Source organism: Triticum urartu, chromosome 3A (assembly GCF_056163025.1).
Source record: "Triticum urartu cultivar PI428250 chromosome 3A, HENAU_Tu73, whole genome shotgun sequence".
NCBI classification, from domain to species: Eukaryota; Viridiplantae; Streptophyta; class Magnoliopsida; order Poales; family Poaceae; genus Triticum; species Triticum urartu.
The window spans coordinates 11,261,568-11,274,480 of record NC_141875.1 but is presented as its reverse complement, the minus strand read 5'-3'; the positions used below and the strand labels follow the sequence as shown (position 1 = coordinate 11,274,480).

General features: G+C 48.7%; 1 protein-coding gene and 1 pseudogene across 2 annotated transcripts; both read right to left on the bottom strand.

Annotated features, from left to right (window-relative positions):
• Nucleotides 1-1,178: 1,178 nt before the first annotated feature.
• LOC125542352 (glutamate receptor 2.7-like) lies at nt 1,179-7,318 on the bottom strand. Of its 2 annotated transcripts, none has more exons than XM_087545937.1 (5): nt 6,976-7,318; nt 2,714-4,053; nt 2,298-2,613; nt 1,777-2,183; nt 1,179-1,693 (listed from the first exon to the last, which is right to left on the bottom strand). In XM_087545937.1, exons 1-5 carry the CDS (start codon nt 7,316-7,318, stop codon nt 1,361-1,363), a joined length of 2,739 nt encoding a protein of 912 aa, XP_087402063.1. In that variant the 3' UTR covers nt 1,179-1,360. The 2 variants fall into 2 exon arrangements, with proteins under 2 accessions (XP_087402063.1, XP_048561314.1); XM_048705357.2 differs by lacking the exon at nt 6,976-7,318 and adding an exon at nt 4,595-4,756.
• A 1,837-nt stretch (nt 7,319-9,155) lies between these two features.
• Nucleotides 9,156-12,264, bottom strand: LOC125546461 (uncharacterized; annotated as a pseudogene).
• Nucleotides 12,265-12,913: the final 649 nt, after the last annotated feature.

The window sequence follows — 12,913 nt, the reverse complement described above, 5'->3', positions numbered from 1 at the left end:
CTGCTCGCCCGCGCGCGTGTCCGGAGCCGCGGCAGCTCGTCGCCGACGCTGCGGGAGCTCGTCCGGAGGCGTGTGGCCGGACCGGAGCTCGCTGCACGCGGACCCCGGTTCGCTGCTCGCTGCCTACGGGCCTCTGCCGCCGCGCGGTCGCCGCTCGTCGCGGTCGCCTGCTTGCGCGCTGCTTCAACCCCCGCCATCGAGGCTGAGCCACATGAGCTTGAGGTGCATGGCCGGGGTGGCGCATGCGGGGTGGCGCGTGGGCAAGGCCTGGAGGCGCGTCGCGGCGGCGCGAGTGAAGGAGGAGCTTCGACCGTCCGCGGGAGTGAAGGTCTGAAGGAGGAGTAGCGGCTTCTGCGGCCGTGGAGGAGCCAGGAGACGGCGAGGCCAGGGAGCGAAGAGAGGCGCAGAGGTGCTCGCCAGGGCTGGGACGGGGCGGCCCTGGCCTGGACGCGCTCAAGGAGAAGGACGCCGTCTCCACCCTCAAGTTGCTCAAGCTCGGCGTCCATGGAGCTCGGGGCGAGGCCAGGCTGGCCGTGGCCTGGGGCGAGCGCGGCGGGCGAGGGCGCAGGCTCGCTGTCTCCTTCCTCGCTTGGGGGTGGACACAACTGGAATGTTTTTTATCCCCAGACCAAAATTTCCGTCGGCGGCCGCCCAAGCGACGAAAAAAATGCTTCCTGGAAGGCTCAACGGCTGGAGATGCTCTAAGCTGAAGAAGACCCGCATTCGCCTCTCCTCTTGGAGTAGACATGGCCCAGGAGGCATTGGACCTTCATGCTAAGACTTAAAAGAAGGGTCATTGGTTCACGGTCCTCGAGAGCCAGAAAAAAATAGTGTGTGCATCTTTGCCAACCTTAAAGAGGGTGATGCCAACACCAAGTTTTTTCACCGCCGGCTCAATGCTAGAAGGAGAAAGAAGAACATTCATCAGATCTTACATCCGATTAATAGATCCAGACAACCACTCCTAAAAAATCCAAACACGCATTGAGCTTCCTTCAGCGATATCCACATGACTGGAACTTCCATAAGTTTCAGTGACTTCTGTTTGCAGGAATAACATAAAATAGAAAGAAATGAACACAGGCACATGATCAAAATCCAACACACAGATCAGAAGTGACTGGAATCTATTTGTGTTTTCAGTCACCCGTACAATAGACGAACAGAAGTGCTACAAATATCATCAAATCCGAGTTTCAACACGACTTATATAAGTACAAATACAAGTGGCATCCCACCATAATAATAGCATAGTATTACAACATTATGGCACACAGCTGGTGGGCAGCAAAAGGCAGCTTAACGAAACCCATAAATAACGGAAACTCATAATCCGCAACACTCCAATGCTCTAGGGGGACTAGACAGCAGGTATGTCGTTACCATTCGTCGAAGGTTGTGCCTCACCATCACTAGCAGCAGCAGCTTTTCTTTTGGCAGTGAATTTTGCATATGCGTACCTCGAGCAGTTTATGAGAAACATCAAACCTAAAATGCATCCATTGATGATGAATAGACCTTTGAAGCTTCGTGAACTGAGTCGTGAGAAGCTAGTGTCTGGACTGCCATAATCCAGTGACAAAATCCGATCCCCAAACCATTTCCTCTCAATATCAGAACCTTCAGACCCTTCTATTAAATTGAGCATGGCCTTGGAAAGATCCTCCACCAATGGAGAGCCTTTAGGAAAAGCCTGACCAAAAGAGTACAACATATTATTAGGTGAAGCCAAGTTAGGGCGCTCCAAAACTTGAGCATAAGTTTCAAGGAACTTACAAAACCAAAACCGACCGTCCTGTCAATGGGGCCAACCTTCTGGAAATCTTTTCCGTACAGCAAGAGGAAAGAATTTATGTATGGTGTCTCATCAAAGATGGCGGATACCCCTCCTTCCTTAGATCCCTTCCTCAATGCGTCTGCATATTCCTCCCGAGTGCTAAAAGACATCATCTGGCGGTCCTTAAAATGGAGCCTCCTCAGCATCGAGTGCACAAATGATCCGTTCTGGTATCCAACATAGTCACCTTTGTGCAAAAGTTGCATTGGGTCAGTCACCAAAGGTTGGAGCCTCTTTGCAGTTAACATTGACGACAAGCTTGCTGTGTAGCTCTGCACTATAACTAGCAGTACAAAGCACCAGGACACCATAATAACTTTTGACTGAAGGCTTTTGAACTTTTGATCTGTCATGGAATTATCAATTACAGTGAAAGAAATGATGTTGTCAGTGAACTATACTACAAATCTATGCAGGGTTCATGATTTTGCATAGAATAAGGTTGACTGTAAGGACATACCATGCGTAGAAGTCCCAGTGGAGAATGCAAAGTAAAAATAAGTGTTGAGCTGTTTCCATTTGGAACCCTGGACTTGATCATTTACAGGCTTTTCAATCGTGCATACAACTAGGCCAGTGAATACAATAAACACTACCATAGCAATCCAAAGGTCAGTCGTCAATGGCTTTAAGAAGATCCACATCGTTGGTTCATCCTCATCTTTCCTAGCTAGGACAAGCATCGACACACCGGACTCTGTGTATGGCACTGTGAAGTCTACATACCTAGTCCGATTGGCAATAATTGTCACATCACCCACTGCTCCATCATATGTCTACCACCAAACAATGAAAACAAAATAAATTAGTGAATAAAATAAATAATGATTGGAATTCAATGGCAAGGAAATTAGTTATAAAATAATTAGCGCCAACCTTGAAGTAAACCTGTGATACCAGTTTATCATATGAATTTGCACAGTCGTAGGGCATGTACTTGAAGGGTAGTGCATATGGTAGTTTCTTCACAGCAGCCTCAAAGACATCAATGCAGTAGCCAGTGACACTTTGCATACTAGAGTTAGGATTCTCAACTTTGACAAAAACCTTAAAATCCCGTCTCACGGGCACAGCAATCTGCAGTATCTTGCCATTTGCTGGGAAGTCCCAACCTCTAGGCACTGTAATTGAATCACCTGGCCAAATGACAGCTCTCAGGACTTGACCAGCTTTTGCCCTACGTCTAGCTTGGCCTGGTCTAGTGCTAGAGTTGAGAAAAGCTGAGAGTCCATAACCAGGGCTCCAAAACCCAATGCGTCTAATCTTGTCTTCAATCACATTGACGATCTCATATGGTGGAACCGGCAAATGCCTATCAACAAACCTGAATCTCCCAGCCAATCCATAAAACTCCCCACCTATTATGGAAGCTAGGAGTTCTGAGCCAGCAGGAGATGGTTGCAGATCATCTACTAACTTGCCCATATAACCTGTGGTAGATCCTAGATTTAAGGATCTGGGCCTCTTGGATTTCTCTGTTGCAGATGCAATTGCCCATACCACATCATATGCCCAATACTGGAACATGGTCGGTTTTGCCACCCTAACATCAGGATCTTGATGGTATTTGGCTCTGTATCGAGTGAAAAAACGATCCATGAAACCAGTAATCCTTGTAGACTTTGCTACATATGGACGGAAACCAACAACACCCAGCATGGTTTCAGTGGTATGTTGGGGGAGCACATCAAGGGCAATGCCGATGTCATCCGTGACCATCCAGACATACCCTTCAGTCAGCATACCGATTGCTGAGGCCCGAGCAAATAGGCGGGCAGCGTCGGCTGGCAACATATGGACGATGAAGACACGTGTCTGCATGGTCATGAGCTTGTATAGTTCCGCATCAATGCGGTCACCGGGGCAAGAAGTAGGGATGGCAGAACGGTTAATGACATGGACATCAACGGCTTCAAGGGCGTCGGTAATGGAAGGGAGAATGCCAGCACCGTAGTTGTTGTCCTCATAGACAAGAACAACATTTTTCCAGCCATAGGACTTGACAAAGGCAGCAATCGAAGCTGCTTGGAAGGAGCCCTTGACACAAGCACGAAGGAAGTATGGGACATGATATTGAGTAACTGTATCACCTGTTGCAGAGGAAGTGATGACGGGAACCTTGGTAGTATTTGCTAGGTAGGTCAGGAATTCTGCTTGTAAAGTATTCTGCGGACCGATGACAATCCCAACCTTTTTGTTATTGATGAGATCTAGTGCTGCAAGACAAAATGATGATCAACTCAGTTCAGAAAAGAATTCATCACATCTGGCTTATTTGGTAAAAGTAAAGTGAAAGCATGCACTTAAAAATAGCATGCGAAATTAAGAGTTAATAACAGCATGTGTTTTCTAGATGTTTGATTCTACATGGCTTCTCGTACGCTAGAAATTAAGAGTCCCTTAGAAGAACATAGACCGGTATAATTTTCCAGCTTTAGTAGTACTTGTTTTTCTGCTAGTGAACATTGGTTCTGCAGCATTCCCTTAGAAGAAATGCCATGAAAGATCAGGGGACATCTCTTTATAAATTTATAATATACCCTGCTAAGAACTGCGATTAAACTGGTTCGTCATGAATAAATTTGTGCAATAGTCTGGCCCTTTGCCCTGTATCTGTAATCTGTATGTAATGCACCAGCCTGGGCTGAGCGTGCGGCCACGCAAAGAGGAACAAACGGGGGAGACTGCTTGCCGGGACGCACGGAACATGCTCGACGAAATGTGGAACCTAACCTGAGAAAGCTTATGACGAGGCACCTGGCAGCGAGGACCGAGGAAGCGGAAGCGGAGGTCGTTGAGGCAGACGTTGAGCAGACGGGGCTTCACCGACGTGGCCGCGCTCGCGCACCACCCACCTCGCGCCGCGCGCAGACACTCCGACGCCTCCGCCGTCATCGTGACCGGCCGCCACTGACACGCCTTATCGCCTATTCGGCTGGGATTCTGCTGCTGCGGTGGCGCGAGGGGAAGAGGCCGGCACAGGTGGCCTCCGGCGGCGGGGAGCTGCCGCACCGCCCGGCACAGTGGCGCGGGCCGCCCCAGGTAGGAGGCCGAGCACGGCAAGCGAGCAGCGTTAGGGTACTACGGGCGCGCGGCGGAGCAGCCGAGTACGGCAAGCGAGCGGTGCGGGCTGGCAGCCGGAGGGAGGTCTCAGGAACGCCCCGCCTGTCCGAGCGGTGGCGGCCATGGCCCATGGGGGCTGGTGCGCTTCTGCCCAAAACGGCGTGGGATACTAGATGTGCTTTGGTAAAGCTGATATTTCTTTTCTTATACTCCATCTCGTTTCTAAATATTTGTATCTATAGAGATTTTAACAAGTGACTACATACACAGCAAAATGAGTGAATCTATACTTTAAAATATGTTTATATACATATGTATATGATACTTCATTTGGAATGTTAAAAAAACAAATATTTAGGAACAGAGGGAGTAATATTTATAATCTTTCATAACTACTCCCTCCGTCCTATAATGTAAGACGTTTTTTTGCCTTTAAAACATATTACCTTATAAGACCGAGAAGTATTAGATTTTCCTTTAATTTTATTATTATTGAGGTAATTATGTACAAAAGTTGACCATAGCTGTCAATCAAATCGGTACTTATTTAATTATCAGGAAAACATGATTTTATTTGGTTAACCAATAATGTGGGGTAGTTGTGGAGGTTTTAAAGCAAATCCGTGAGATAAATCCACAAAAACCTTAGTTATTTTTTGGGTACAAGAGACATTCATCATCTGACCTCTCTCTCCCCACCCGCCCCCACTTCTTTTTTTGGTTTTTTCAAAATAAATTGCCGGTTTTCCTTTAGAAACGCCTCAAACGGCCCATCTCTTTAAGTTAATAAGTACTGACCAAATTGCCCTTTCTGGGTTTACATGGCTCACTTATTTCGACGTTCACCTTTGCCCATAATATTTGAACACAAAAACTTGCGTATGTCACCAAAAATCGCACCATTCGATTCGTGTTAAAATGTAGTTCAAACAGAATCTTCTCTCCTATTTAAAAATTACATGAGGTTTTGTTGCCCGTAATTTCTTACGTCCTCTCTTCGCACCCTATCTTCTCTGTTTTCTGTTTTTGTAGATTTTCCCACCTATTTTTTTTAGTCCGCTTCAAGTGGTCAACATCTTATTCACTTATAAAAATAAAATCATGTTTTTTATAAGTCAATGAGTACTATCCAATTACCATTTTGGGTAAGCAATGACTAGTAGATTACAATGATTGCCAACAAATTATTAATTCAACCGTTATATTTCACGGGTCATTATCTAGTCAAAATATTAATCTTCTAACTACATTTTTCCTTTAACTATATTTTGCCTTTTTTGTTTCTTTCTTGTGTTGATTGAAACTATATTTTGCTTAACATGTGATTTTAAAATACTAGCGCCTTTGTCCCTAGTTGCAGTTCCGAAGTTCAACACATCGGTCCAACTCAATGGGCCTAAGAGCAGCACAATGGTAGATAAGCCGGTATTTTTCATATGCATTATATGTCATCTAGATAATCCAAAACATGCTCTATAATAGATTGTCTCTTCATATACTATCTCTAGCAATTGTTGTTTTTCATGATTTAAAATCAATAATATTGATCCAGAAATATGTCAAGGTGGTTAGTTTGGATTGTTCAAGGTTTATGTCTCACTTTAATAAAACTAGCCATGATGTTTGAATTTTTAATAAAGCTAGCCATGATGGCCTTCTCTAAAAAAAGCAGGAAACTACTCCCTCTGTCCCAGAATATAAGAACGTTTTTGACACTATGCTAGTGTTAAAAACGTTCTTATATTTTGGGACGGAGGGAGTAAAAAATAAGACCAGGCCCATAATTCATATTAAAAATTAACTATTGACCCACCATTGCCCAAAATTCTAGATCTGCCCCTGGCTCTATCCTCATCCTCGCGTGGCCATCGTCTGGAAGCATGTGATGTTTATGTCTGACTTTAAGTTTTTTGTTCCCCAACCCCACAACATGGCAACAAAGTAGCGGCAGGATATAAAATCAGCCTTGCAAGGTTTTTTCTTTTCTTTGCGGGTGAGCCTTGCATGTTGTTTATCCTCGAATCAAGTGGAATAGTGGATTGTAATTGATGCTTTGATAAAGTACGAGTACGTACCTGCGGATGCGGCGGCGACGACGCTGCGGTTGGAGTCCCTGACGTGGAGCTTCACCCTGGTAGTGTATCCGGGGTGCGCGGCATAGAAGTCGTGCACCGCCATCTCCATGCTGAGGAGGCTCTTCTTCCCCAGCCCAGTCGCCAGGTCCAGTATCACCCCGACGTCCAACGGAACGGTCGTCACTACCGGCGCCGGCGCCGGTGCCGTTCCAGTCGTTGCCACCGCCGCGGCAGCAGCGGCGCAGTGACCGACGAGGAGCAGGAGGAAGAGGAGCTGGTGGAAGACGCTCGTTGATGTAACGCTAGCAGGTAGTGCTGCACGGGAAGCCATGGCGATGCGCATGGTGAGAGGCTGAGAGCACGTAGGGTGGTGATACGACGTGGTGATTGAAAGCAGGCTCTTATAAGGTTGGTTAAGTACGTAAGCTAGTAGCAGCAAAGTTACTACACGTACGCGTTATTACCGGCCGGGCGGGCTTCTTCGCGCTTGCTTCTCTTCCTCGTGCACGACCGTTGGCTCCCCTCGTATAGTAAACTGCGTGCACTGCACTCCAATGAGAGAGAGTGCAGCGTTACCTAATGGATAAGATGTACAGTGCCTAACCTACTACGGTTGGGAGCGCCTGACCGGCATCGAAAAGAATACTCATACTCCACTAATATAAGACTCATGTTGTTTAGTTTAGCCGATGAAATGGGGAGGGAGGCACGAGCAGGCGCAGCAGCAACTCCCAGGCTACTTCACCGAACCGGCACTGTAGCTACTCTCGCACGCGGCATGCACACGGAAAACACATGGCCCGCCTGCAAACCAAACCACCACTCCCCAAACAGGCCCGGTGGAGGTCACGCGAGGGGCTGTGCCGCGTATTTCTTTATTTGTTTTAGCAGAGAAGGGGCCCCGGAGGAGCCAGGCAAGAAAACCTCAAAGTACAGAGCAGTCCTTGGTGTTGGGAGAGAGAAAGAGAATTGTGCAACACATAATTTGATTGATCGTACTTCCTCCTTCCATTTATATAGGGCCTAATGTGTTTTTCGAGACTAACTTTGACCAAATGTTAGAGCAATAATATATGACATGCAACTTACACAAAGCACATCATCAAATTCGTATGTGAAAGAAGCTTTCAATGATATAATTTTCACATTATGCATGTCATGTACTATTAATTTTATCAATAGTCAAAAGCGGTCTTGAAAAACGCATTAGACCCTATATAGATGGAAGGAGGGAGTATGCCGCAGCATATATACAGTACACGAGGCATCCAATATCTCAACCGTATCCTCAGTACAAGGAAGGGGTCGAGAGATATGGCGTGCTAGGAAGAATATGAACAGATCCTAACATGCCTAATGTATATGCAACATACATATACTCAACGCCACCCCACAGTCAGTATGTCACCGGTGACGCATAGACTGGACCGAAACTCCTCGAAGGTGGGCGCTGGTACGTAACCCCTTGGTCATAACATTGGCAAACTGCTGAGCGGTAGGGACATGCAGGACACGGATGCGCCCGAGAGCCACCTGCTCATGCACGAAGTGTATGTCGAGCTCGATGTGCTTCGTGCGATAATGATGAATGGGGTTGGCGGAGACGTTGTCACGGCACACAACGGTATAGTCTTGGGCACATCAAGATGCAACTCCTGAAGAAGCTGGCGTAGGCATGAGCACTCGGTGACAGCGTTGGCCATGGCCCTGTACTCCGCCTCAAGACTAGAGCGTGGCACAACAGGTTATCGTTTAGGCGACCACGATATGAGCGAGGGCCCGAGGTAGACACAGTAGCCGAAGGTGGAGCGATGAGTGTCAGGACAGCCGGCCTAGTCGGCATCGGAGTATGCAATCATGGTGGTTGATGGTGGCAGGCCCGAGCAGGTGTACGGCCACAACCTTGGCCCTAGGCCAGGCAGCTTGATCGGGCTGCCCGCTACCACCAGACCCACCGCCAGTACCGGATCCGGAGGGCGGAGCGGTGCCAGGTGCGGCCGATGGGAACCACCATGGTCCCGAGTCATGGGCGAGCGTCGCCACAGAAAGGGGATCGAAGGTGGCCCAGACGGCGACTAGGGAGTGACAGGGCCTATCCAGCCAAGATGGCGCGAGGGGGAGCCCCGCCGCCGCCTACGACGGCCACCGGCGGTGGGGGAGGGGAGAGCAGGAGGTGGGGGCTAGTTGCGGCGGCTAAGGTATCGCCCCCAAGTCGCCCAGGGAGGACGACGTGGGGGTGAGGGGGTCCGTCTTCCATGGGCAACTCTGTAGCGCGCCACATGGCAGTCTGCCGCGAACATGCTGGACGTTGCGAAGCTGGCATCTCCTCCCATTGTGGGCATGGAGGCCTTCACGTTGAACCGGTTCAAGTAATCGGAGCGGTAGGTCTGCCAAACCACGCCGTGGACATCCTCCGTGAGCGCCTCGAACTTGAAGGTCAGCTCGAGGTGCGTGATGCAGTCATTGGCGGTGATGCCGTAGTGATGCACCCTCGAGTCCTCCTAGGTGATGGGCACGATGTTCGCCCTGATGCTAAACTTTCCGTCGAGGGCGATCAACACGCCATTGGCCGCCTTTGTGTGAGTGACAGACAACTCGGGGACGAGGCTGGACATGCACTTGTTGGCACCATCGGTGGGGAGGTGCACAGGCTCACCGTACAGGGTGATATCTGAAGGAAATATGCCCTAGAGGCAATAATAAAGTTATTATTTATTTCCTTATTTCATGATAAATGTTTATCATTCATGCTAGAATTGTATTAACCGGAAATGTAATACATGTGTGAATACATAGACAAACAGAGTGTCACTAGTATGCCTCTACTTGACTAATTCGTTAATCAAAGATGGTTATGTTCCCTAACCATAGATATGAGTTGTCATTTGATAAACGGGATCACATCATTAGGAGAATGATGTGATTGACTTGACCCATTCCGTTAGCTTAGCACTTGATCGTTTTAGTTTACTGTTATTGCTTTCTTCATGACTTATACATGTTCCTATGACTATGAGATTATGCAACTCCCGATTACCGGAGGAACACTTTGTGTGCTATTAAATGTCACAACGTAACTGGGTGATTATAAAGGTGCTCTACATGTGTCTCCGATGGTACTTGTTGAGTTGGCATAGATCGAGATTAGGATTTGTCACTCCAATTGTCGGAGAGGTATCTCTGGGCCCTCTCGGTAATGCACATCACTATAAGCCTTACAAGCAATGCAACTAATGAGTTAGTTGCGGGATAGTGCATTACGGAACGAGTAAAGAGACTTGCCGGTAACGAGATTGAACTAGGTATGGAGATACCGACGATCGAATCTCGGGCAAAATAACATACCGATGACAAAGGGAACAACGTATGTTGTTATGTGGTTTGACCAATAAAGATCTTTGTAGAATATGTAGGAGCCAATATGAACATCCAGGTTTCGCTATTGGTTATTGACCGGAGACATGTCTCGGTCATGTCTACATAGTTCTCAAACCCGTAGGGTCCGCACGCTTAACGTTCGGTGACGATCGGTATTATAAGTTTATGTGATTTGATGTACCGAAGGTAGTTCGGAGTCCCGGATGAGATCGGGGACATGACGAGGAGTCTCGAAATGGTCGAGATGTAAAGATTGATATATTGGACGACTATATTCGGACATCGGAAAGGTTCCGAGTGATTCGGGTTTTTTTTAAGTACCGGGGAGTTACGGGAATACAGGAAAGAAGTATTGGGCCTCATGGGCCAAGTGGTGGAAGAGAGGAGGCAGGGCGCCCCCCCCCCTAGCCGAAACCAAATTGGATTAGGGGTCGCCCCTCCTTTCCTCCTTTCCTCCCTCTCCTTCCTTCTCCCCTTCCCCCTTCTTTCCTCCTCCTAGTAGGAGTAGGAAAGGGGAGTCCTACTCCTACTAGGAGGAGGACTCCTCCTCCTGGCGCGCCCTACAGGGGCCGGCCGGCCTCCCCCCTTACTCCTTTATATATGGGGGCAGGGGGGCACCCTAGAACACACAAGTTGATCATTGATCCCTTAGCCGTGTGCGGTGCCCCCCTCCATCATAATTCACCTCGATCATATCGTAGCGGTGCTTAGGCGAAGCCCAGCAACATCATCACCGTCATCACGCCATCGTGCTGACGGAACTCTCCCATGAAGCTCTGCTGGATCGGAGTTCGTGGGATGTCATCGAGCTGAACGTGTGCTGAACTCGGAGGTGCCGTGCGTTTGATACTTGGATCGGTCAGACCGTGAAGACATTCGACTACTTCAACCGCGTTCTCATAACGCTTCCGCTTATGGTCTACGAGGGTACGTGGACGATACTCTTCCCTCTCGTTGCTATGCATCATCATGATTTTGCGTGTGCATTGGAATTTTTTTAAAATTACTACGTTCTCCAACAATCTCGAGGTGCTCGACAGTGTCGTCCCAGGTGACGGTCTTCCTGGCGTCGACATAGAGGTGGTGGCCACCGTCAAAGAGAACGGCGATGGCCTGCATCCAGGTGAAGTCTCGAGACATGCTGTTGTGGCCACTCTTGCCAATGAAGTGCGCGTTGATGTGAAGATCATGGTCGAAGACGACGCAGAAGTCAGCATCCCTGCGGCCGTGGAAGTAGAAGGTGTTGCCGTCACCGCCGATGAACCGTGGATCGCCGCACGCCCCTGGCGTGTTGCACACTGCACACACGCACATATAGCCATGAACCAGCACAGTCGGTCAATGCTACAATGTACTCCCTTAGTGTTAAAGAAATACTTTTATATTATGAGACGGAGGGAGTATATTTTACTAATTACGTAAGAGACTCCATTGGTTGTTGGTAGATGGAAATGCTCATCACAGACGGGTTTGCACGTGTTGCTCCCATTGTGGGTAGTAGGAAGGGCAGTCCATGTTCCGGTTAAAGCAGTAGGGGTTCTCCTTGCGGCTCTCGGTGCACTTTGACGCTCATCGGCTTCGGTTTTGGCTTCGGCCCCTGCACCTTGGGTGGGCTCTCCGGCGAACCCCGGGCCTTGGGCGGGCTCTCAGGCGGACCCTGGCCTTGGGTGGGCTCTGAGGCGGGCTCTCAGGAGGCCCTTGTGCCTTGGGTGGGCTCTCAGGTGGACCCTGGGCCTTGCGAGGGCTCTGAGGCGGGCTCACTGGAGGGCCCTAGGCCTTGGGTGGGCTCTCAGGAGGGCCCTTGGGCTTGTCTTCCTTGGGCTGGGGCCATGGCCCGGACTGCGCGGCGGCGGCGGTGAGCAGGAGGACGGCAGCCGCCAAAGCGAGCAAGACTCCGAGGTGCCTCGCCATTGCCAAGGCCCTCAAGCTGTTACTACAGTGTAGCCTTGGTAGTGTCTTTGATGCTGGTGATCTATGTAAATGGGTACATTTGCATGCATGGTTCCTTTGTAATTTATAGGCGACCCATGGAGATCCAGGTAGCTCCCATCGTACGCGCCGCTCGCTTGTCAACGCCGGTATATCTCCACCCGAACGATATACGGCGCTTTATTTCACCCGAACGATATATGGTGCTTTATGCTGGCCACTACACATCCGTGCTAGTTTATATAAGTCCTCTTTATATATTATGCCAAATTTTGACTAGAGATTTAACTAATAAAATATTAATGCATGTCATAAAAAATTGCATCGTTAAATTCATATTTAAACATAGTTTTTAATTATATTATTTTTCATGATATGCATTAACATTTTGTTAGTTAATTTTAGGGAAAAGTTTCCCATCAACCGGTGGATTACAGGCACCGCGTCCGCGTCTCGTACATTTACCACCTGTCCTTATCCTTATCCACTCTTCATGCTTCTTATCCATTCGTTATTTTTCCCTTCCTCTCAATGTCGCTCACCCTCTCGCCTGCAGTCGTGCTCCAGGACCGCCATCGCAAGGCCGCCGCCGGTGATCGTCGGAGGACGCCGCTGGTCGTCCTTTCTCCTC